This window comes from Oncorhynchus clarkii, chromosome 32 (assembly GCF_045791955.1).
Source record: "Oncorhynchus clarkii lewisi isolate Uvic-CL-2024 chromosome 32, UVic_Ocla_1.0, whole genome shotgun sequence".
Lineage (NCBI taxonomy): Eukaryota > Metazoa > Chordata > Actinopteri > Salmoniformes > Salmonidae > Oncorhynchus > Oncorhynchus clarkii.
In genome coordinates, this window is record NC_092178.1 from 12873582 (window position 1) to 12900440 (window position 26859).

Below are 26859 nucleotides of genomic sequence, written 5' to 3' on the forward strand. Positions count from 1 at the left end.
TTTTAGGGCCTTCCTCTGACACCGCCTGGTATAAAGTTCCTGAATGGCAGGAAGCATGGCCCTGGTGATGTACTGGGCCGTTCACACTACCCTACTGTAGTGCCTTGCGGTCGGAGGCAGAGCAGTTGCTATACCAGACAGTGATGCAACCCATCAGGATGCTCTCGATGGTGCAGCTGTAAAACCTTGAGGATCTGAGGACCCATGCCAAATATTTTCAGTCTCCTGAGGGGGAATAGGTTTTGTCATGCCCTCTTCATGACTGTCTTGGTATGCTTGGACCATGTTAGTTTGTTGGTGATGTGGACGCCAAGGAACTTGAAGCTCTCAACCTGCTCCACTACAGCCCTGTCAATGTCAATGGGGCCGTGCTTGTACCATAACCCCACCGCCACCATAGGGCACTATGTTCACAAGCAAACCACTCTCCCACACAGCACCACGCTGTCTGCCATCTGCCCGGTACAGTTGAAACCGGGATTCATCCGTGAAGAGCACACTTCTCCAACGTGCATTTGGGCATCGAAGGTTTGTATTTGTCCACCGAAGTCGGTTACGACGTCAAACTGCAGTCAGGTCAAGACTCTGGTGTGGACGACAAGCATGCAGAGGAGCTTCCATGAGACGGTTTCTGACAGTTTGTCAAATAATTATTTGGTTGTGCAAACTCACAGTTTCATCAGCTGTCTCAGGTCCCGGGCTGGCGTGGTTACACGTGGTCTGCGGTTGTGAGGCCGGTTGGATGTACTGCCAAATTCTCTAAAACGACGTTGGTGGCGGCTTATGGTAGAGAAATTAAAATGTATTTCTTTGGCAACAGCTCTGGTGTACATTCCTGCAGTCAGCATGCCAATTGCACACTCCGTCAACCACATCTGTGGCATTGTGTTGTGTGACAAAACTTCACATTTTAGTGGCCTTTTGTTGCCCCTAGCATAAGGTGCACCTGATCCTGCTGTTTAATCATCTTCTTGATATACCACACCTGTCAGGTGGATGGATTATCTTGGCAAAGGAGAAATGCTCACTAGCAGGGATGTAAACAAATTTGTGCATACAATTTGAGAGAAATAAGCTTTTTTGTGGGTATGAAACAAGTCTGGGATGTTTTACTTCAGCTCATGAAACATGGGACCAACACTTGACATGTTGTGTTTATATTTTTGTTCAGTATAGTTAGAATCAAAATTAGTTATTGTCACAGATCATTTGTTGCCAGCATGAAGAATAGGTTTCCAAGGTCTGCATAGGCTATCTCAGGATCTCACGGCAACCAGTGTTCCTTTGCTCTGGGCTAGCTAGCACACCAGGAAGATAGCTAATCCCTCTAAAGAGGCTTAGGAGTTAGCAATTAGCCTGGCCAGGGACCAAGGGCCAGGGGCCGGAGGTTGCACTGAAGCACTCCTGTACAAGATGTTAGAGAGAGAGTATACAGTAACGACACCATCATAACGACACCACCATCGAGACAAAGTTGACGATTAGACATTAATGTTATGAATCTCATATTTATTGAGGAAGTGTATTGTCACTGGGAGCCCATGGGGCTCCTCAAATGAAATTAATGGACAATTGTAGCATTGTTCACATAGGCAGTTTGAATTGACTTAAAAAATCAATTTTTTTCTCATATCCGATTTCGGTCTGAACTATTTCCTGCAGTCTGAACAGCCAGAAAGCACATTTCAATCTGATATTTTGGAGTCATATGCAAACCACATCCATAGGTGGTTTGAAATCAGATACAAATATGACTTGTATCTGAATGGTTAAATCAGATTTATTTTCCCTGAAATATTTTTTAGACTGTTTTTTGGCACATATTGTCACTTGCTATCTTCTCTTTTGACAGTTTGACAAGAACATGTGGAAGCTAACTAGCTTCTTAATTGTTTACAAAACAAATTAGTGAGTGTCCTTGCAAGCTTAATAGCTAGCTAGCGTGTTGTTGCCTGCCAAAAAGGACTTGTTTTGAAAGTTGGATCATATTATCCTTTGAGGCTTTAAATGTGTTCTTACACTATGATTTACAACATTCAAAGCAACTTGGAAATGTCCATGGCAGGCATTGTTGTCACCTAAACCTGCTACACAACTTCTGAGTGAGACGAAGCACGAGTACCACGAGTACCACCCACCGTTACTATAACAACTTCTATTGTCGTCTTACTCTTTCTTGGAACGTCTCACTTTATTTCTCTATATTTATATATTTCTATTGAAATGCACTATAAGGGTGATAACCTCCCTTTATCCTTCAGACCTTTATTCAGTCTTTCATTGTCCTGCTCCCTTATTCTGGCTTTCATTGTCCTGCTCTCTTACTCATTCTTTCATTGTCCTGCTCCCATATTCTGTCTTTCATTGTCCTGCTCCCTTATTCTGGCTTTCATTGTCCTGCTCCCTTACTCTCTCTTTCATTGTCCTGCTCCCTTATTCTGTTTGTCATTGTCCTGCTCCCTTATTCTGTCTTTCAATGTCCTGCTCCCTTATTCTGTCTTTCATTGTCCTGATCCCTTATTCTGTCTTTCATTGTCCTGCTCCCTTGTTCTGTCTTTCATTGTCCCGCTCCCTTATTCTGTCTTTCAATGTCCTGCTCCCTTATTCTGTCTTTCAATGGCCTGCTCCCTTATTCTGTCTTTCATTGTCCTGATCCCTTATTCTGTTTTTCAATGTCCTGCTCCCTTATTCTGTCTTTCATTGTCCTGATCCCTTATTCTGTCTTTCAATGTCCTGCTCCCTTATTCTGTCTTTCAATGTCCTGCTCCCGTATTCTGTCTTTCAATGTCCTGCTCCCGTATTCTGTCTTCCATGTCCTGCTCCCTTATTCTGTCTTTCAATGTCCTGCCCCCTTATTCTGTCTTTCAATGTCCTGCTCTCTTATTCTGTCTTTCATTGTCCTGATCCCTTATTCTGTCTTTCAATGTCCTGCTCCTTTATTCTGTCTTTCAATGGCCTGCTCCCTTATTCTGTCTTTCATTGTCCTGATCCCTTATTCTGTCTTTCATTGTCCCGCTTCCTTATTCTGTCTTTCATTGTCCCGCTCCCTTATTCTGTCTTGCATTGTCCCGCTCCCTTATTCTGTCTTTCATTGTCCTGATCCCTTATTCTGTCTTTCATTGTCCCGCTCCCTTATTCTGTCTTTCATTGTCCTGCTCCCTTGTTCTGTCTTTCATTGTTCTGATCCCTTATTTTCTCACTCATTCATGGAAAGCCTAAGCACCGATCTCCTTATAACCAGATTGAGAGTGTTTGTCTGCCATCCTCCCCCTCTTCCTTGGGATAAGCCGCACGCCTACATGTGCCATTGTGTGTGTGTGTGTGTGTGTGTGTGTGTGTGTGTGTGTGTGTGTGTGTGTGTGTGTGTGTGTGTGTGTGTGTGTGTGTGTGTGTGTGTGTGTGTTTGCGTGTGCGCGTGTGCGTGTGTATGCGTGTGTTGCATGCATGACTGCATGGTTGGCTTTTGTCGTGACTCCTACTGATAGAAAGAGTAGCACCAACCAGCTATGTCCTGCTCACCTTCCACCTCATCCCTGCTAATAGAACAAAACCACTAAGAGGACTAATGAACAAAGTACTAAAATACTCTTGAATATCCAATGAGAAAATGACTGACAGGGAAACTAAATGAACCAGCAGTGAAACATTCCTCTGGTACAGGAGATACAGAGACAATGTGTTGTTTTGATCTGTCCTTTGGAAGGGCAGCTTCTCTTAGTTTGTTTGGCTCTAGTGTTCAACCGGAAGCCAGTGGAGTGTGAGGAGCAGTGGGGTGACATGGGAGGCTTTGGGAAGGTTGAACACCAGGCTGGCTGCAGAATTCTGAATAGGTTGCAGCAGGAGACGGTCTCCAGAGATGCTCTGAAGGAGGTGAGGTGTAGATGGAGCATGTTGTCTGAGGCGACCGGACCTCACTTATCGACAGATTTTATCTGGAGAGAGAGGGGAGAAAGAGGTCAAGACGTAGGGTAGTTCTGCGAGAGTTTGAACCAGTGGACTCAATAGGTTGACTGAATGAGGAGCAGGTGTCACCAACCTTCTTTTCAAAGTGGTTGACAATGTTGTCCACAGAGAGTGAGTTTGGAGGGGGTGGTGGATTAACCCTCCTGTTGTGTTCGTTTCATGTTAACTAATTCTGTGTTCCCTGTCAAAAATGACCGCCCTATTATAGCTGATTATAAATCCATAATAATACATATATTATCACCTAATGTTGTGTTAGATCTTTTTATCAACTTAAGTTCTTGTGAACATTACAAGTTTTGAACTTCTATTTGCAATTTATGGCCTGAAGGCCTCGTCGTGTCTTTGGCATCATTAAATTAAAGTAAAGACTGTTATTTTATCAAATCAATTGTCTGTAATTATTATTACGTAATTAAACTAATCATGTAAATGTAATTAACTAGGAAGTCGGGGCACCAAGGAAAATCTTCAGATTACAAAGTTATAATTTTCCTAATATAACTCTTCAGATATTTTAATATCTGATCAATTAGTCTTCTAATTAATGAATTATTCTTTACCTCACGTTAGTCTCATTCCAAACGTCGTAAATGATTGTTTATCTGCACGAACTCAGCCTATACTATAGATCATCCATACACCAATTGTCTTAATCATTTATTTACTGACTAACTAAATAATCACAGAAATGCTTAAACAAACAGTAGATATGGTTACAAGGAAATGATATGGGAGGTTCCCTAGTGGGCTGAGCCGATAGGACGGCTTGGTGGAGAAATGGAAGTGGGTGTGGACTGAGAAGAGCGGGAAAGGCAAAAAAGGAATCACTACACAGTAGATAATTATATTAATTGAAATGCTAATCCTTTCCACAGAATAACTGCAATCAATATATATATTTCCGCTCAGTGTGTCATCGCGATCTCTGTTGGAATCGTCCATCTGTCTGTTGGAGAGTCAGTTCATCATCATCGTCTCTCTCTCTCTCTCTCTGCTTCCCTGAAGATCAGTCTTTCGTGGTTAGGATGGATACTTCAGAGTACCATTCAGCAATGTTCTCATTGAATAGATGTTTTGGCTGTTGTCGGTCTTCGCATCCCAGGTTGACATCATTTCTAGCTGCAGACTAGTAATTAGTATCTAAGATTTGCTCTTATTCTGTCGGGATCGATAGTCTCAGAATTGAACCATTTCCTGCCGTGAATCCAATGCTCCACATGGTTAGGAATTCAACAACCATTGCAACCTTAGCTTAAACGGAGGTTTTTGTGGTCTAAAGTCAACCTGTGCCCCCTCGGTGTCCATCGAGGTACGCGTGGTCTGAAGAGGATTTCCTCAGGAGGGTTTTTTATTCGTAATAGTAGAAAAGGGCTGTTCCTTGATACCAGATCAGGTCTGTGCTCATGAGGGCGGGCCAATTACTTGGTTAAACTTTAAAGGGAATACTATATTCTTTCATTAAAGGTTTAACATCACCTTACATCATTTTACAAATCATTTCATCTTTGTTCATTCATTTTATTCAAGAATTGGATGCAAACCCCATAATTGAGAAATGTACATATTCAGAGATCTAGTTATGTGTGTTTCCAGTCCTCTCTGAGGTCACCAAATGAAACACACTTCTCATACCCGTCCCTTAAATGTCCATGAACCATTCCCACCTTCTCACAAGTGGACCTTTTGTATCAAATCCCCATTTTGGGGATTTAGGAGTTTGCCATGTGAAATCCTTTGTTCTCTCTATGTGTCTCTTTCTGCATGTCCAGTGGGAGAGAGTCTCCGCCAAGGAATTTACGATCTGAGATAACAGAACCTGGGTGTAGGAGAGAGAGAGTGAGGGGGATGCCACGATCTATAACCAGAAAGTGCCACGTCATGACAGCCTCATTGACCTGAGCTCATACAACTTGTTTTTTTATGGATTATTTTGACTGTACCAAACACTCAGATAAAACATAGTGTGCTATTTATCACAGACTACTTTGTGTCAAAGTTTAACAAGGACTCTCTCCTCATCACCAGTGTCACGATCAAAGAGATGATCAAGAGCCTCACATACAGTATGTTTTTTTGTCATTGTGGTGACACAGAATGAATTGTGAGCAAGGCCTCTAAAAAGCTTTATATACCAGAGCTGCGAGAAAGGTTCTATATATTATTGAATGTTGCGATTGTTTGTGAGAACGCAAACAGGTGTGGTACCCGTGGGGGACAAACTCTACTGGGGAAAGGTTCCCATGGCGGTTGCCATGGAAGCCAAGAAGGCAAGTGAGGTGTGTGCTCAAACACACATGCATGTGGGACTCTGGGAGAGGAAGTGTGTCCATCTGATGAATGGGCATGTGCCTGAACTCAATTTTATACACTAATTGTAGTCTCACCCATTAATTTCTAATGACCGGTCATTTTTGGCCAGGAACACCACAGGTGTACAAAAGTGAATTGAAACACCCAAACACAAAATGTACACAAAATGTAATGAAAGTCATCCAAATGTATTTTGTGTGTTCAGATGCCCTGTTTAGACAAAGTCATGGAACCTTATGACAATCAGATAATATGAACAACATTTTTCAAAGAAAAAACTTGTAAATCACTCTGATTGGACTGGAACACAGCAGGGGGGTTAAGGAGGGAGGAGAAGGTGGAAAAGAGTTTCCTAGGGTTAGAGGCAGAAGCTTGAAATGCTGAGTGCTAGAATGTGGCTTTAGCAGCAGATACAGAGGAAGAGAAGGTAGGAGGAGGAGGGAGTGGAAAGATGATAGGTCCTCCAGAAGTTGACTTTTCCTTCGTTCATTCAGCTGCCCACAGATGCTCGCAATGAGTCACTCAGCCAAGGAGCTATTGGGGAGGGCCGGGCTGGCCGGGAGGAAAGGGGGACAGGACGAGTCCTAGAATACGGAAAGGGAGGAGAGTAAGGTTGAAGAGGCAGAATCAGAATACAGAAGGGAGAAGGATTTAGCAGAAGGGAGAGATGATAGGATAGAAGAGGAGAGAGTAGTGGGAGAGAGTGCGAAGATTGAGATGGCGCATGACCATCTGGGTAGGGGCTGAGTGTCTAGGGTTGGAGGAGAGGGAGACAGAAAAGGAAACAAAGTAGTGATCAGAGACCTGGAGGTGGTTGATGGGAGATTGGTAAGCAAACAGCCTATAGTAAAGATGAGGTCAAGTGTATTGCCTGCCTCGTGAGTGGGAGGGGACTGGGAAAGGGTGAGTTCAAATGAGGCAAGGGTTGAAAAGAGAGAGTTGGAAAGATATGAATCGAAGGCAGAAGTCGGGAGGCTGAAATTGCCAAATACGAAGAGCTGTGAACCGTCGTCAGGAAATTAGATTATCAAGGTGTCAAGATCATTTCGGGACTCTCTAAGGGCACCTTGTGGGCGATAGATGACAAAAATGTTAATCTTGAGTGGGCAAGTGACAGTGACAGCACGGAATTCAACTGAGGAGATGGACAGGTGAGTTGCTCTATGACACCCACAAGTGTCACAGGACTCGTCTGAAGGGAACCGGTACCAGTTAAAAAGGTCATTTGGAAGGACTTTGGAAAGGTTAACTGGTCCAAGGTCTGTTCTTCATGGACGTTTACACCTGGATAAATGATACTCTGGGCTCCCGAATGGCACAGCGGTCTAAGGCACTGTATCTCAGTGCTAGAGGCGTCACTACAGATGTCCTGGTTCGAATCCAAGCTGTATCACAACCGGTCGTGATTGGGAGTCCCATAGGGTGGTGCACAATTGGCTCAGCGTTGTCCGGGTTTTGCCGGTGTAGGCCGTCATTGTAAATAAGATTTTGTTCTTAACTGACTTGCCTAGTTAAATAAAGGTTCAATAAAACCTGTGCGTGTCTGTCTGTCTGTCTGTCTGTCTGTCTGTTGAAATCAGTGTAATCTAAGTGTTATATGCCAGGGCTCAGATTATAATCTCTAGCAGGTGCCATGCCAGTGTTTACAGCATAGTGACTGTCTGTCCCTTACCAGGTTGCAGACTGATATCCCTTTGCCCCTGACCATGCCCTCAAAGCTGTTGGTCTACCAAATCTTTGTCCCTTCCACAGCAGGTGTTTGACCTAGTACAGCTATGAAAGATCATTTAGAAGGAAGGTGGTTTCTTAAAATTCTGTCTCTACCTCTCTTTCCAACTGAGATCCAAACTGGAACTGTGAATGGTATTCCGAATCGCAGGGTTCATGGGGGACAATAGAAGTTTGTCAAGAAAAAACTCCTTCATTAATAATAACCCCTTTTGAACAAGAACATGGCTTCCGGTTTGCCTTCTGTGTCTCGGTTTGTGTACGGTGGCAGCATTACCAACTGGTTTAATGTTGATTACGTCTCATCTGTGTTATAACAGAGACAGTAAATTCTGTTTCAGCTGTACTTAATTAACGCCAAGTCCTGAGGGGGCTGACAGTTAGTTCAGTAAGTGTCAGGGCTAAGCATACATATTGCTCTAAAGAATCTCTTTGAATTCTCATAACAACTCTGTTATAACTGGCGCCACAGTCTGGCATTAGTTGACGTGCCAGAGACAAGGCAGAGCATAGTTTAGTGTCGATAGCTGTGTGTCAGACTGGTCATTAGTTGACGTGCCAGAGACAAGGCAGAGCATAGTTTAGTGTAGATAGCTGTGTCAGACTGGTCATTAGTACAGTTAGAGTCACTTTCTAACAGCTCTTTGAAGACTTGTATCACTGTTATAAATAGTAAAACTGGTACAAGACATTTGTAGTAGAGCGTGGTTGGCATGTCAATGTCTGTAAGGCTGGTCATTAGTTCAATTAGAGACTCTGAATGTTCCCATTGATCGACCTTAACATCCCACTTTTCATTCGAGAATTTAAAACACATCACCCACAGAGAGCAAGGTAAACCACTATCTAATTCATCAGGAGAGAGAGGAGAGGCACAACATTGCCCAACAGGACAAGAGAGAGACAAAGAGAAGATTTCAAAAGTGGGGGAGTGGAAACTCATTTACTCCATATCTATAGAATTTTACAACTATTTAGAGAAGAGACATAATAAGCACAAATGTTCTTGACTGGAACTAAGGGGCCTGGCCTGAACCATGAAAAACAGCCCCAGACCATTATTCCTCCTCCACCAAACTTTACAGTTGGCACTATGCATTTGGGCAGGTAGCGTTCTCCTGGCGTCCACCAAACCCTTATTCATTTGTCGGGCTGCTGGTGGTGAAGCGTGATTAATCACTCAAGAGAACGCGTTTCCACTGCTCCAGAGTCCAATAACGGCGAGCTTTACACCACTCCAGCTGAAGCTTGGCATTGCGCATGGTGATCTTAGGCTTGTGTGCAGCTGCTCGGCCATGGAAACCCATTTCATGAAGCTCCCGATGAACAGTTGTGGTGCTGACGTTTCCAGAGCCAGTTTGGAACTTGGTAGTGAGTGTTTCAAGTGAGGAGAGACGAGTTTTATGCACTACGGGCTTCAGCACTGCGCCTTCCAGTTCTGTGAGCTTGACTGGTCTACCAATTTGCTTCAGAGTCGTTGTTGCTCTTAGACGTTTCCAAATCACAATGGCTGCACTTACAGTTGACCAGGGCAGCTCTAGCAGGGCAGAACATGTATGAGCTGACTTGTTGGAAAGGTGGCATCCTATGACAGTGCCATGTTGAAGAGCTCTTCAGTAAGGCCATTCTACTGCCATTGTTTGTTTATGGAGATATGGAGATTGCATGTCTGTGTGCTCGATTTTATACACCTGTCAGAAATGGGTGTGGCTGAAATAGCCAAATCCACTCATTTGAAGGGGTGTCCACATACGAATATGTATATATAGCTGTATGTGACCGACCACCACAATTTGGTATTATGCAGCAAAAATTGTAATTGTGTTTTTTACGTTGGATAAAAGTAGAGAACGAGCTACAAAATGTTATATCATATACTGCAGTTGAGGAACAATGGGAAAGTAATTATACTTTGAAAGTTGATGAAATTGTAAATTCCTTTTGAGAAAATGTCCCTTGTATGTTTTGGCACACCTACTGGAGAGCTCTTTTTGTCTACACCTATTCAACTTCGTCACACCTTAGCCCCTCCTATCTCTTTAAAACCCTCTCTAAGGTATGTGGGACGGTAGCGTCTCACCTCGTCAACAGCCAATGAAACTGCAGGGCGCCAAATTCAAAACAACAGAAATCCAATAATTACAATTCCTCAAACATACATGTATTTTACACCATTTTAAAGATACACTTGTTGTAAATCCAGCCACAGTGTCCGATTTCAAAAAAGCTTTACGACGAAAGCACACCAAACGATTATGTGAGGTCAGAGCCAAGTCACAGGAAAAACACAGCCATTTTTCCAGCCAAAGAGAGGAGTCACAAAAAGCACAAATAGAGATAAAACTAATCACTAACCTTTGATGATCTTCATCAGATGACACTCATAGGACTTCATGTTACACAATACATGTATGTTTTGTTTGGTAAAGTTCATATTTCTATCCAAAAATCTGAGTTTACATTGGCGCGTTATGTTCAGTAGTTCCAAAACATCCAGTGATTTTGCAGAGAGCCACATCAATTTACAGAAATAGTCATCATAAATGTTGATGAAAATACAAGTGTTATACATGGAATTTTAGATCCATTTCTCCTTAATGCAACCGCTGTGTCAAAATTTTAAAAAAAATTACGGAAAAAGCACACCATGCAATAATTTGAGTACGGCACTCAGACGACAAATCAACCCAAAGAGACATCCGCAATGTCAACAAAAGTCATAAATAGCATTATAAATATTCACTTACCTTTGATGATCTTCATCAGAATGAACTCCCAGGATTCCCATTTCCACAATAGATATTTGTTTTGTTCGATAATGTCCATAATTGATGTCCAAATTCCTCCTTGTTGTTCGCACGTTCAGTACACAATCTAAACTCACGACATGCGTGCAAGTCCAGCGGAAAGTACGGACGAAAAGTCCAAAAGGTTCCGTTACAGTCCGTAGAAACATGTGAAACGATGTATAGAATCAATCTTTAGGATGTTTTTAACATAAATCTTCAATAATGTTCCATTCGGAGAATTCCTTTGTCTGTAGAAAAGCAATGGAACGCGAGGTAACTTTCACGTGAACGCGCGTCACAAGCCTGTGGCTCTCTGCTAGACACCTGACTCGTTCCCCTCTCATTCGGCCCCACTCCACAGTAGAAGCATCAAACAAGGTTCTAAAGACTGTTGACATCTAGTGTGAGCCTTAGGAATACAACATGACCCAATTTCCACTGTATCTTGGATAAGCAAAGAGTTGAAAAACTACAAACCTCAGATTTCCCACTTCCTGGTTGGATTTTTTCTCAGCTTTTTGCCTGCCATATGAGTTCTGTTATGCTCACAGACATCATTCAAACAGTTTTAGAAACTTCAGAGTGAGTGTTTTCTATCCAAATATACTAATGATATGCATATCCTAAAATCTGGTCCATAGTAGCAGGCAGTTCACTCTGGGCACGCTTTTCATCCGGACGTGAAAATACTGCCCCCTACCCCAAATAAGTTAAGGTTAAGTTATTCACTTGTGAGGCCATATGCTAAACAAAGCAAGTAAGGTAATGTAGTAAACAACTATAGATTAAGACTAAAAGTGGTGAAAGTAGTAGCGTCAGATAAAAATACACTTTATCTAGTCCTTAGAATATATCCTAATCTGACTTTGGTGCAGGTCATGTTGTTCTTGACATGAACTTCTCTGGTAAACACACACTATATCAAATAAAATCAAAGTGTAATTGTCACATGCACATGATACAGAAGGTGTAAACGGCACAGGGAACTGGTTACTTGCATAAAATAAAATGTGTCCAGATAAACATATTTTATAATTATTAGATTCATTTTATGCAGACATAGTTGTCTAAATTAATGGGTCTAGTGAAATAAATGCTATACCCACCCCCTAGCCACATCTAGCTAATTTTATGGGTCACCATTGTCTAGACATGTACACATGTTCATGAAATGCGATAGATGGCCGTAATCACCCCTAGACACACCTGTAATCACTCGAGACACACCTTATTAACTTGACTGGTCACCCCCAGACCCAACTGGCTAACTTGATGGGTCATGTTTAGACATGTAGCTAGCTAGCTAAACAAAGACCCATAATCCCAACCCATGCATGAATTGCTGTAGTATTAAACTGCAGGTACCTAAAGCTAACCAACTAGGTTCAACGTTAGCTAGCTAGCTAACATTAGGCTATAACTAGCAATGCAAATGGATTTCAGAGTTACAAATACATACATTTGGCAGGAGATTAGGAAGTGCAGCTCAGTTTCCACCTCATTTTGTGGGCAGTGTGCACATAGCCTGTCTTCTTTTGAGAGCATGGTCTGCCTACGGTGGCCTTTCTCAATAGCAAGGCTATGCTCACAGAATCTGTACATAGTCAAAGCTTTCCTTAAATTTGGGTCAGTCACAGTGGTCAGGTATTCTGCCACTGTGTTCTCTACCTGGCCAAATAGCATTCTAGTTTGCTCAGTTTTTTTGTTAATTCTTTCCAATGTGTCATGTAATTATCGTATTGTTTTCACATGATTTGCTTGGGTCTAATAGTGTTGCTGTCCTGGTGCTCTGTGGGGTCTGTTTGTGCTTATGAACAGAGCCCCAGGACCAGCTTGCTTAGGGGACTCTTCTCCAGGTACATCTCTCTGTAGGTGATGGCTTTATTATGTAAGGTTTGGGAATTGCTTCATTTTAGGTGGTTGTAGAATTTAGCTGCTCCTTTCTGGATTTGAATAATTAGCGGGTATCGACCTGATTCTGCTCAGCATGCATTATTAGGTGTTTTACGTTGTACACTGAGGATATTTTTTGCAGCTCAATTTGATGTTTGTCTCATTTTGTGAATTATTGGTTGGTGAGCGGACCCCAGACCTCACAACCATAAAGGGCAATGGGTTCTATAACTGATTCAAGTATATTTAGCCAGATCCTAAATCGTATGTCAAATTTTCTTGCCTTGTCTCTCAGATCGTTCACAGCTTTGTGGAAGTTACCTGTGGCGCTGATGTTTTGGCCGAGTTACTGTATGTAAAGTTTTTTGTGTGCTCTAGGGAAACGGTGTCTAGATGGAATTTGTATTTGTTGTCCTTGTGACTGGACCTTTTTTGAATCACCATTATTTTGTTCTTACTGAGATTTACTGTCAGATCCCAGGTCTGGCAGAATCTGTGCAGAAGATATAGGTGCTGCTGTAGGCCCTTGGTTGGTGACAGAATCACCAGATCATCAGCAAACAGTAGACATTTGAGTTCAGATTCTAGTAGGGTGAGGCCAAGTACTGCAGACTGTTCTAGTGCCCTTGCCAAGTCGTTCATATATATGATGAAGAGGGTGGGGCTTAAGCTGCATCCATGTCTCACTCCACGGCTCTGTGGAAAGAAAGGTGTGTGTTTTTTGCTAATTTTAACCACACACTTGTTGTTTGTGTACACTCTCTCTCTCTCCCTCTCTCTCTCTTCTCTTTTCTCTTTAAGACATTTGGTTTGAGTGCATGTGTGTGCTCCTCTGTGACCTTTTTTTGTGTGTTGGTGTGTGCGTTTCCCTCACTGTGTGTGTCCCATGTTTCCCACACCTTCAGGGAAGCTGGTGCTGAGAACTGGGACACAGAGGGCTGCCAAACGCTCGCTTCTGCCGCTGTCCACACCAAATGCCTTTGCAGCAGGATCTCCACCTATGCCATACTAGCGCAGCAAGCTAAAGACCCGGTGAGTCACATTTCCCACTCTGCTCTATAACACTGAGGTTACCGAGGTAACACGAACTGGAGCCAACAAGCTAATGTGTTGGTGTGTTGTGTGGAAATTTACAAGCTAGAGATTGTTGTGACTTTATTTTAAACAGTCCACTTGGTTAGGGAAATGGAAGAAATTCACTGGTTGTCCTTGAAGTTTGAGACAGGAGACAAGTGGCTGTATGAGATACAGCTGAAAGAAATACTTTAGAGATTTGATAGATTAGAATACTTCATATAGCTACAGTTGAAGTCGGAGGTTTACATACACGTTAGCCAGATACATTTAAACTCAGTTTTTCACAATTCCTGACATTAAATCCTAGTAAAAATGTCCTGTCTTAGGTCAGTTAGGACCACCACTTTATTTTAAGAATGTGAAATTTTAGAATAATAGTAGAGAGAATGATTTATTTCAGCTTTTATTTCTTTCATCACATTCCCAGTGGGTCAGAAGTGTACATCCACTCAATTAGTATTTGCTAGCATTGCCTTTAAATTGTTTAAATCTGGTCAAACGTTTTGGGTAGCCTTCCACAAGCTTCCCACAATAAGGTGGGTGAATTTTGGCCCCTTCCTCCAGACAGAGCGGATGTAACTGAGTCAGCTTTGTAGGCCTCCTTGCTCGCACATGCTTTTTCAGTTCTGCCCACACATTTTCTGTAGGATTGAAGTCAGGGCTTTGTGATGGACACTCCAATACCTTGACTTTGTTGTCCTTAAGCCATTTTGCCACAACTTTGGAAGTGTGCTTGGGGTCATTGTCCATTTGGAAGAACCATTTGCGACCAAGCTTTAACTTCCTGATTGATGTCTTGAGATGTTGCTTCAATAAATCGACATAATTGTCCTGCCTCGTGATGCCATCCATTTTGTGAAGTGCACCTGTCCCTCCTGCAGCAAAGCACCCCCACAACATGATGCTGCCACCCCTCGTGCTTCATGGTTGGGATGGTGTTCTTCGTCATGCAAGCCTCCCCCTTTTTCCTCCAAATATAACAATGGTCATTATGGCGAAACAGTTCTCTTTTTCCTTTCATCATACCAGAGGACATTTCTCCAAAAAGTACGATATTTGGCTCCATGTGCAGTTGCAAACCGTACTCTGACTTTTTTATGGTTGTTTTGGAGCGGTGGCTTCTTCCTGGCTGAGCGGCCTTTCAGGTTTTGTTGATCTAGGACTCGTTTTACTGTGGACATAGATACTTTTGTACCTGTTTCCTCCAGCATCTTCACAAGGTCCATTGCTGTTGTATTGGGAATGATTTGCACTTTTCACATCAAAGTACGTTCATCTCTAGGATGCAGAATGCGTCTCCTTCCTGAGTGGTATGACGGCTGCGTGATCCCATGGTGTTTATACTTGTGTACTATTGCTTGTACAGATGAACGTGGTACCTTCAGGCATTTGGAAATTGCTCCCAAGGATGAAACAGACTTGTTGAGGTCCACAATTTGAGGTCTTGGCAGATTTCTTTTGATTTTCCTATGATGTCAAGCAAAGAGTCACTGAGTTTGAAGGTAGGTCTTGAAATACATCCACTGGTACACCTCCAATTGACTCAAATTATGTCAATTAGCCTATCAGAAGCTTCTAAAGCCATGACATCATTTTATGAAATTTTCCAAGCTGTTTAAAGGCACAGTCAACGTAGTGTATGTAATGTTCTGACCCACTGAAATTGCAATACAGTGAAATAATCTGTCTGTAAACAATTGTTGGAAAAATGACTTGTGTCATGCACAAAGTAGATGCCCTAACCGACTTGCCAAAACTATAGTTTGTTAACAAGAAATTTGTGGAGTGGTTGAAAAACTAGTTTTAATGACTCCTAAGTGTATGTAAATGTATGATTTCAAATGCATGTACCAATAACTACAGACGTGAAATGTACAGCAGTCTTCTAAAATGTCATTTGGTACCACACTCAGCGTTTTAAGTAGATTTGTGTGAGGACAGACGTTGGGAGACGATAAGCAAGTACAGGGTGTGAACATTTAATAAATAACCGACATAAAACAAACAAGGATCTGGACAGCGGTAACATAACCACAATATTGCTGACACAAGGATGAATCCGAGGATCAGATAGATATAGGAGATGCAATCAACAAAGTAATGGAGTCCAGATGAGTCCAAAGACGCGCTGGTGCTCGTAACGATGGTGACAGGTGTGCACAATGATGGGCAGACTGGCGCACTATAGCGCCAGGGAGGGGGAGCGGGAGCAGGGATGGACAGATTTGTCTCCACTCAACTAGTCAAACAACTAACGATCCTGCCAGCAGAGGTGTGGACTGGAGTCATATGACTTGAGACTCAACTTGATAGAAAATATAATAACTGGAGACTTGACTTGGACTTGGACCCTCATGACTCGGGAATCAACTTTGATTTGAGACTGATGACTTATCAGGTTTTTTAACATTTTGTCACTCATTTTGTGGCACAGACAGAGTCTCCATGTATTACTCTCAACGCAGCCAGAGATTGGCTAGTGAAACGCACACTTGGCCCTCTGATTGGACCAGCAAACTTTCCATCAACACAGGTCGGGTGAGCTAGCGCAGCGGATCTCAAATTGGGGGTTGTGAGATGGTTGTGAGAAGGTTGTGGGAAGGTTTTGAGTGTGAAACTGAGTGAGATGTATTTTTTATTTTATATAAATATACATATTTGAATAGATTTTAGATAGCCTAATATTTGTATTTTATATGTATACCTTTGCTTGCTCAATCTGGTCATTAACATAGGCCTATAACATTGCACCAAATTATTATTTAAAAACATTGAAATCTGTGCTTCAGAACCAAAAATGTGCAAGTCTTGACTGTTGACCAATGACCAGTCATCAGCATTGGCGTGCAAAGCGGGTGCACATAAGATTATTGACCAGAAAGCACTTTCTTAATTTTTGTCTCCGGTTTTGCGTTGCAAAAATAGAGTAGTCTACATTAATATTATCCATATAAAATACAGTTTAGCAATCTGCCACTGACGCATCTTTGTCACAGCAATAGGCTACCTGGTGATTTCATAAATTATTAGATTAAAGAGTAACTCTGGGAGGCCTAAAATTTTTTTTTTTTTTTTTTTTAAATGACGCATATAGTCTAGTGAACCTAATTGAACCTACTGAAAACCTAACAAATATAATACAATATGATCAGATAAATAAAGCAATATTTTCTTATGGCTCTGTCAGTAATCTTTAATTTTCAACAGACACAAAAGACAAATTTCCTTTATATAAATATCCCCATAACATGAACATTAAATGAAAGAAACCGGTATTCAAGGCACCATCAGTAGACTATATTTTCTATTTTAGCAAAAGTGGGCTAAATTTACTTCAAAGAAAAAACAATAATAGCAATTTTCTATCATCCACTCAACTGAAATATTTTTAAAATATAATTGGATTGAAATACAAAAAAATAAAGTGCAAAAATCTATTAATCAAAAACAACACTTTGTTTAAGGAGAAGTAACATGCAGTGAAAACAAATATTAAATTTTAACTTTTAAACTTGAACTGAGTAAAAACTCTAAATATGTGATTGCACAGTAATGTTCACTTGTTTGAGGTTGAGGGTGATACTTGGTGGTGTCCCATCTTTTCCACAAGTTCATCAATGTTCGGGGTAAGGCTCTGAGCTGAAGAAATCCTCAGAATTGAGTGGAGGTGTTCAGCAGTAAGTCGACTTCTGTGTGATGTTTTGTTCAGGTTCATCAAAGAAAACAGTTGTTCACACAGGTATGTGCTGCCAAACATAGACAACGTTTGAGCAGCCTGGATGCGCAGCTGGGGCATTGTGCCGGGGAGGAAACGGGCGAACTCCGCAGCACCCACTGCCGCATATTTTGCCCTCAGTGCATCATTGCATTGGAGGTCAATCAACTCCATTTGGAGGTTTGGTGGTGAGCTTTCCACGTCAACAGCAAATGGGTTACCGAGCAGTTCCAACCTGCTTTTTTGTGCTTCAAAGTCAGCAAATCGGCGTCGAAAGTCAGCGGCAAGCATACCTATTTTATCAGCCAACTGTGTGCTCGGGAACGCACTGGTAGAGAGCTTCTCTTTCATGGTCTGGCAGCTGGGAAAGTGGCTCAAATTTTCTTTCCGCATCTGCGTCTCCCACAGAGTCAGTTTGGTTTTAAATGCCTTCACTGTACTGTACATATCAGAGATGACACGATCCCGACCCTGCAGCTGCAAGTTTATTGCATTCAGATGACTCGTAATGTCACACAGAAAAGCCATTTCACACAGAAACATTTCGTCTCGGAGTTGTGTTGTGTCTTTCCCTTTGCTGTCCAAGAACAGACAAATCTCCTCACGAAGCTCGAAACATCTTTGAAGCACCTTTCCCTGGCTTAGCCATCGCACCTCTGTGTGATAAGGCAAATCACCATGCTCCGTTTCTAACTCCGTCAGAAATGCCTTGAACTGGCGGTGATTCAAACCTTTGGCTCTGATAAAGTTAACTGTGCGCGTGATGATGCTCATTACATGCTCCATTTTCAAGGCTTTACCGCACAACGCTTCCTGGTGTATGATACAATGATAAGCTGTCAGCTCACCTGTCGCGTTTTCCTCTTGCATCTTTTCCCGTATCTTCGCCACCAGTCCGCTCCTGTGTCCACACATCGCAGGTGCTCCGTCGGTTGTCAAACCCACGAGTTTTTCCCAAGGCAGCTCCATCTCATTTACACATCTTGACACCTCTTCATACAAATCATGCCCCGTAGTTGTGCCATGCATAGGACGTAAAGCCAAAAACTCCTCTGTCACGCTTAGGTTGGAGTCCACTCCGCGGATGAAAATTGACAACTGGGCAATGTCAGAAATGTCGGTGCTCTCATCCACAGCCAAGGAATATGCAATAAAATCTTTTCCCTTTTTCACAAGCTGCTCTTTTAGATTGATGGACAACTGGTCTACTCTCTCGGCAATGGTGTTTCTGCTCAGACTCACATTTAAAAAGAGTTGCCTTTTTTCTGGGCAAACTTCGTCACAAACTTTAATCATGCAGTTTTTGATGAAATCCCCCTCCGTAAATGGCCGGGCTGATTTAGCGATCTCTTCTGCCAAAATAAAACTGGCCTTGACAGCAGCCTGGCCTTGTGATTTGGCTTTTTTGAACAGAGCCTGTCGAGATTTGAGGCCTCGTTTTAATTCCTCTGCCTTTTGTAGCCTTTGTTCCATGTCCATATTCTTGTTTTTGTCCGCGTGTTTCGTTTCATAATGTCGTCTCAGATTATACTCTTTCAGTACCGCCACACTTTCTCCACACAGAAGACACACAGGTTTTCCAGCTACCTTCGTGAACATATACTCCGACTCCCACCTTGTTTGAAACCCCCGGTTCTCAGTATCCACCTTCCGTTTTGCCATTTTTGATGGGTATCTGAAAGTTAATTTTACTGTGATGCTGACGACTGCTGTGCCAATAAATATTGAAATGAAGCAGCCTACTGCTTGGTGCGTCACCTTTGCATTGTGGGAAATGTAGTATTGGTGCGTGTAAAAGATCTGCGGGCTGCCGGCTTGCTGCGGGCCGGTTCTAATAATAAATCAAGATCATCCCAGGGGCCGTAAAAAACCTTCTTGCGGGCCGGATGTGGCCCGCGGGCCTTGACTCTGACATATGTGGCCTAAACCATTCTTCCTGACCTCAAGTTCAGCTGTCAAAGTCAGTTGATATGCTTAATAATATCCATACAACACCACTGTCACGGCATTCAGAGGAAGAAGGTGAGGACCAAGGTGCAGCGTGGTACGTGTTCATCATTTTATTAAATAGAACTGAACACTAAATACAAAGTAACAAAAGGAACAACCGAAACAGCTCCTTCAGGTGCAAAACACACTAAACAGAAAGTAACTACCCACACCACCCAGGTGGGAAAAGGCTACCTAAGTATGGTTCTCAATCAGAGACAATGACAGACAGCTGTCCGTGATTGAGAACCACACCCGGCTAAAAACAAAGAAATACAAAAACATAGAAAAAAGAACATAGAATGCCCACCATAGTCACACCCTGGCCTAACCAAAATAGAGAATAAAAAGCCTCTCTATGGCCAGGGCGTGACAACCACACCTTCACAGAAGTTTCTCAACTGTGTAATAATCAACAGTAAGCCAATTCATTGTTATGGGGAACATGTGAACAGGTTATTAGATTGTGGCATTAAATTAAGTTTAGCATCTTCTCCTCTGTTTTTTCCTTTTCATGGTTTGAGTGTGAGGAATTCAACTATATTGAGACAAGCACAACATTACAGCTGGAACTTCATTTGGCCAGAGAAAATGGCTAAACAGGGTTATATTGCAGCTATTACCATCAAAGGTGATTGCCTACCGTAGGCCTACCCAACAAATGACCGCAATAGCCTAGTTATATTTATTTTACAACAGGCCTACGTTTAACCTTTACTAAATATGGAGCGCAAAATTAAGCAGACAGAACTTAATTTAGCCAAAGAAAATGTCTCAACAAAAGGAAACAAAACATTTTTGCATAAGTTATTTAAAAAACTGCTTACGATTTCTAAATAGGCTTTGAATAAATATAGTCATTTACTATGATAATAATGACTAAACAAATTAACAATAAATATGAAAATAAATAAAGGGTAGAACATTCTATCAAAATTACATGTTCTTCTCATCTTCGAGACAGGCTAAATTTTGGCAGCATGCGTGTGCTCGTGTGCTTGTGCATGCGTGGGGGTCACAAGCTTTAAAACATTAATTTTTTGGGGTTGCGGTTCAAAACGTTTGAGAACCACTGAGCTAACAAACAGATTGCTGATTTGCTGTACAGCTATAGGATCAGCTATTTCGGTATGTCAAATTTGGTTGAAATTGATCATTTATTCATGAAGCTTGCCTTTGGAATTGATTGCTAAAATGTATTATTTCATAATCAAAATGTGTTGTAGACTAAATAATGAAAAGGGCTGTCTGGTAGCCTCGATAAACAGACACAGATTTACAGTTCAACAAATCATTGCAGGTATAGATTTTTTTTTTTACTTGACTTGAGACTTGACTTGAAAAAACTTGTAACCCGACTTGACTTGCTCTTAGATTGCAGGACTTGGATTTGACTCGAGACTCGACCTGTTCAATTCTGAACTTGACTTGAGACCCGGACCTCGAATAATAATGACATGCCTGCAAGTCCACACAAAACTTCATTTTCCATTAGTCCACCGTTAAGACATTCCCAAAATGATTTGCATGTCAGCAGTCAAAACGCATCATCATGATAATGTGGCAAGTGACACTTCGCTTCTTGAAAATCCAACATCTTTAAAACGTGTGTGTGCTGACATACAAAACTACAGCAGAACTGTATCAACAGTGGACTAATCTAAAAAATATTTACAAAAAATATATATTTACTAAGGACTTTTCCTTTAAGTGAGATTGTTTGTTTAGATAGTACAAGTAGAACTATGTGGATGCTTGGTTCATTAGTTGATTAAGGGAGAACTTTGCTCTGCTTGGCTGGGCTCATCAGTAAACACAACACAGAGCTCATTAGCTAATTATCTAACCACTGTCTAGTCACTGTTCAGTTCAACCGTGGGGAGACCACAAGTAGCCTGCTAGTAGAATGTTAAGGTGTTTAAAGAAAAAGTGCTTCCTCCTTTGATTAGCTTAAACAGGGTTTATGAATGGGGACTTTGTTCAGTTCTCTACTGCTGTACATCGTCTTGGCTGGGCAAGAAAACATCTGTAATTATTAGAGACATTGGGAGACACTTTTCTTATAGTATGAACTATGATGAGTAGGGTTCAGCTGTGTCTTAAAACCAAGTGGGATGGTAGCGTCCCACCTGACCAACATCTGGTGAAATTGCAGAGCGCCAAATTCAGAATATAGAAATCCTCATAATAAACATTCATAAAATATACAAGTGTTATACATCAGGCTTAAAGATGAACTTCTTGTTAATCCAGCCGCTGTCTCAGATTTCAAAAAGGCTTTACGGGGAAAGCATACCATGCGATTATCTGAGGACAGTGCCCCGTTTACAAAAGCATACAAACATTTTCCAGCCAAGTAGAGGAGTCGCAAAAGTCAGAAATAGCGATGAAATTAATCACTTACCTTTGATGATCTTCATATGGTTGCACTAAGAAGACTCCCTGTTGCACAATAAATGTTAGTTTTTTTCGATAAAGTCCCTCTTTATGTCCCAAAAAGTCAGTTTTGTTGGCTCGTTTTGTTCAGTAATCCACTGGCTCCAGGTCGGTCAAAACATGCAGACGAATACATCGTACCAGTAAAGTTAATCGAAACATGTCAAACGATGGTTATAATTAATCCTCAGGTTCTCTATTGTCTAAATAATCAATAATATTTCAACCGGACAATAGCGTTTTCAATAGAAAGGAAAAACAACGAACGGCGCGCTATCGATCATGCGCACAAAGCAGCTCTGCATTCTTCCCCTGTCCTCTGACCAAAAGGTCTTTTTACTCATCGTTTTTCAAAATACAAACCTGAAAGCATGTCTAAAGACTGCTGACATCTAGTGGAAGCCATAGGAACTCCAATCTGGGCACTAACCCAAGTCATTGGGGCGACAAGTGGTTAGAGCACTTAACCGGAAGGCATCAAACCCCCGAGCTGACAAGGTACAATCTGTCGTTCTGGAACAGGCAGTTAACCCACTGTTCCTAGGCCATCATTGAAAATAAGAATTTGTTCTTAACTGACTTGCCTAGTTAAATAAAGGTAAAATAAAAAATAAAAAAAATTAGGCATTCAATGGAAAACAACTCACATAAAAAAAATCCCACTTCCTGGATGGATTTTCCTCGGGTTTTCACCTGCCATATCAGTTCTGTTATACTCACAGACATTATTTTAACAGTTTTAGAAACTTCGGAGTATTTTCTATCCAATAGTACCATGCATATGCATATCCTAGCTTCTGGGCCTGAGAAACAGGCAGTTTACTTTGCGCACGTTTGTCATCCAAACGTCAAAATACGCAAGAGACGTTAAAGCCAGCTTGTGTGGTTACTGGCCCAATGCTCTAACCACTAGGCTACCTGCCGCCCCAGGTAGGTCTCCATAGGCGTTAACTGCTATACACATCTCACCAATACAAATACATCTGGCTGTCTTCCCATCTCCCTGGGGTGTAGTATGACGCTCACACACACACGCACGCACGCACACACACACACACACACACACACACACACACACATCTCAATTGTGCAATAAGATGCCATCCCTGTAGCCATTTCAACAATAACATCCTTTCCATATAAAATGGCTGACCGTTATTCCCCTCAGTAAACTCCTAAACGGTTTGGCAGTTTGTGTGGATGTCTAGACATTGGTGTGTGTGTGTGTGTGTGTGTGTGTCTGTGTCACTGAGTATAATGCAACCTCCTTGGCATCTGTGAGGCTTTTATTCATAAGATATATGTGTCTCTTTCAGCCACTTGCTATGATTGCTGCCAGTGGAGACATTGAGAGAGGAATATCTCTCTCTCTCTCTCTCTCTCTCTCTCTCTCTCTCTCTCTCTCTCTCTCGTTTTCTCTATCTCAGAATATCTCTCTCTCTCTCTCTTGTTTTCTCTCTCAGAATATCTCTCTCTCTCTGTCTCTCTGTCTCTCTGTCTCTCTCTCTCTCTCTCTCTGTCTTGTTTTCTCTATCTCAGAATATCTCTCTGTCTCTCTCTCTCTCTCTGTCTCTCTCTCTCTGTCTTGTTTTCTCTATCTCAGAATATCTCTCTGTCTCGCTCTCTCTCTCTGTCTTGTTTTCTCTATCTCAGAATATCTCTCTGTCTGTCTCTGTCTCTCTCTCTGTCTCTCTCTCTCTCTCTCTCTGTGTCTTGTTTTCTCTTTCTCAGAATTTCTCTTAGAGCCTCTTTAGGGGAAAGTGCAGTGAAGCCAAATAAGACTTATCAGTTAATAGGAATCCAGAGTTAAAGCACAGAAAAGGTCAGAGAAAGATAAAAAACGGTGTTTTGGGGAGTTTTATTGGTTGATTTGAGGTGATGGACTTTAGTTTGACATATCAGTTTTTTTTGTTTCATTCTTTCACCACAAATCTGACCTAACCTTGAACATTTCTAATTTTTTACACTTCCAAAGGGAAGGAAATAGAAAAAGTCATCATATGGGGAAAGCCATTGGCATTAGGAACAGGAAATATCCATAATGGCCTAGACCTAAAAGCTTGATCCATCAACAGACCTCTCTCTGTAACCTCTGACCTTCTTCATAGTATACCATTGACTTTTCCCATTTCACAGCATTTGGTCACCGGAATGGGCAGGAATGCCTGGTGACATTTATGAAATGTGTCTTTAGCCGTTAGCGCTATGTAATTGACGACCATTGCACCATTAGCCTAGTGATGAAGCCCTGGAGGTAGGGGTCAGTGTGTAAGCTTTATTGGCCAGCAAATGTGGTTGATGGAGAGGACACTTCCACCTTGCTATCAGCTACCGCAACTCAGCAATTTAGAGGATGAGATTAAGGGGAAGTATGTGTGTGTGTGTGTGTGTGTGTGTGCTCGCATGCGTTTACACATGTGTCTGTGTGTGTGTTTGCACTGTGTATGCATGTTTGTGTTTGTACATTTATATCTAACATATGATAGCACCCTTCCTTGACTCTATGATTCACTCAACATAACTCTGTTATACCATCCAAACATACACATCCAGACACCCAGGGAGGGTGTGGGTCTTGAAGTAGACCTGAGATTCGGCAGCCCGGCTCCAGCAGCTTACCCTGGACCAGGGAGCAGGCGGACGGGGGTGGATTAACTAACATGTTTAATAGAAAAGGAAGAGAGAGGTGTAGAGATGGAGCGAGAGAGAGCGGGACGGATGGATGGATTTAGAGGCACTGTTGCCATAATAGGCCGTCTACAATGGAGCCGTAGATCGCTGGTTAATCATGTTGACTTCCTACAGCTGGAGTGAGCGACTAGGGAGAAGGGGGAGGGGAGGAGGAGAGGAAGAGAGAGACCAGGGGGAGGATGGGAGGAGGAAAGGAAGAGAGAGAGCAGGGAGAGGGGGGGGATGGGAGGGGTAGAGGAAGAGAGAGACCAGGGAGAAGGGGGAGGGGAGGAGGAGAGGAAGAGAGAGACCAGGGAGAGGGGGAGGATGGGAGGAGGAGAGGAAGAGAGAGACCAGGGAGAGGGGGGGGGGATGAGAGGAAGAGAGAGACCAGGGAGAAGGGGGAGGGGAGGAGGAGAGGAAGAGAGAGACCAGGGAGAAAAGGAGAGGAGAGGAGGAGAGGAAGAGAGAGACTAGGGAGAGGTGGAGGCTGGGAGGAGGAGCAGAAGAGAGAGACCAGGGAGAAGAGGAGGAGGAGAGGAGGAGAGGAAGAGAGAGACTAGGGAGAGGGAGAAAGAAGAGCGAGGTTGAGAAGGGTATAGGGGGAGAGCAAGAGAGATGGAGAGGGAGAGGGGGGAAGAAAAGGTTGATTGACTGAGGAGGAATGAAGGAGTGGATGAGAGGGAGAACGTGAAAGGGAAGGGAACATTGCCAGAGGGTCTGCCCTTCTGGACGTGTGAAGGACAGATTCATTGAAATGTCTGGTGTGTGTGTGTGTGTGTGTGTGTGTGCGTGCGTGTGTGTGCCAGCGCTCTGTCATGGAACCCCAAAGCGGATTAGCAGACAATACAGATCCCCAGATACTGTAAAAAATGTAAAAAAAAAAAACACACACACACACCACACACACACGTCCATAGTTAAAGCTGAGTATTGCCCCCTGAAAACCAACCTGCCCTGCATGTTAAGAGTGTCTGTAGCAGACTGTGTGAAGGACAAACACTCCCATCTGGTGATCTGTGTGTGTGTGTGTGTGTGTGTGTGTGTGTGTGTGTGTGTGTGTGTGTGTGTGTGTGTGTGTGTGTGTGTGTGTGTGTGTGTGTGTGTGTGTGTGTGTGTGTGTGTGTGTGTGTGTGTTGCATGCTTGACTGCATGGTTGGCTTTTGTCGTGACTCCTACTGATAGAAAGAGTAGCACCAACCAGCTCTGTCCTGCTCACCTTCCACCTCATCCCTGCTAATAGAACAAAACCACTAAGAGGACTAATGAACAAAGTACTAAAATACTCTTGAATATCCAATGAGAAAATGACTGACAGGGAAACTAAATGAACCAGCAGTGAAACATTCCACTGGTACAGGAGATACAGAGACAATGTGTTGTTTTGATCTGTCCTTTGGAAGGGCAGCTTCTCTTAGTTTGTTTGGCTCTAGTGTTGGTCACTTTGCTGTAGTGTCATGTGTGTGTGTGTGTGTGTGTGCCCTTTTGTGTGCGCATGTGTGTGTGTGTGTGCGTGTGTGTGTGTGTGTGTGTGTGCGTGTGTGTGTGCGTGTGTGTGTGTGTGTGTGCGTGTGTGTGTGCGTGTGTGTGTGTGTGTGTGTGTGTGTGTGTGTGTGTGTGTTTGAGGGGGAAGCAGAACATATGCTGATAGGGCCTGTGGGTGCACTGTTGTCTGGTAAATGGGACACAGGTACATGTGGCCAGGACACACACACACAAGGACACATACACACATGGACACACAGACACATACGTACACACTTGGAGAAATAGACACCCACACACACACGGACACACAGACACACACACACGCACACAAACATGCATAATCACACACTGACACACACACACACACACACACACACACACACAGACAGACAGACAGACAGACAGACAGACAGACAGACAGACAGACAGACAGACAGACAGACAGACAGACATAAACAAACTCACACACACACACAAACATGCATAAAAACAGACTCACACACACACACGCACACACATGGACACGCATGGAAACACACACACACACACACACACACACACACACACACACACACACACACACACACACACACAATCATGTATAAACACAGACTCTCTCTCACACACACACAAACAAACATGCATAAACATAGACTCACACACACACACCTGTTCTTCATTTCTCAGTCTCGTAACAACAATAAACATCCAGGTCTTAAGACCCACCTAAACCCTGAACTAGAGATGCATGATATATCGGTAAGCATATCGGAATCGGATGATATTAGCTAAAAATGC

The 26859-nt window shown here is 42.6% G+C and overlaps 1 protein-coding gene across 1 annotated transcript in view; it reads left to right on the forward strand.

Moving 5' to 3' along the window:
* LOC139391896 (adhesion G protein-coupled receptor B2-like) overlaps positions 1 to 26859 on the forward strand; it is a 253496-nt gene that overhangs the window by 128784 nt on the left and 97853 nt on the right. The window contains exon 14 of the mRNA XM_071139514.1: positions 13592 to 13718. Within this exon, the coding sequence (XP_070995615.1) occupies positions 13592 to 13718 (127 nt within the window). The remainder of the gene's footprint in view (positions 1 to 13591; positions 13719 to 26859) is intronic.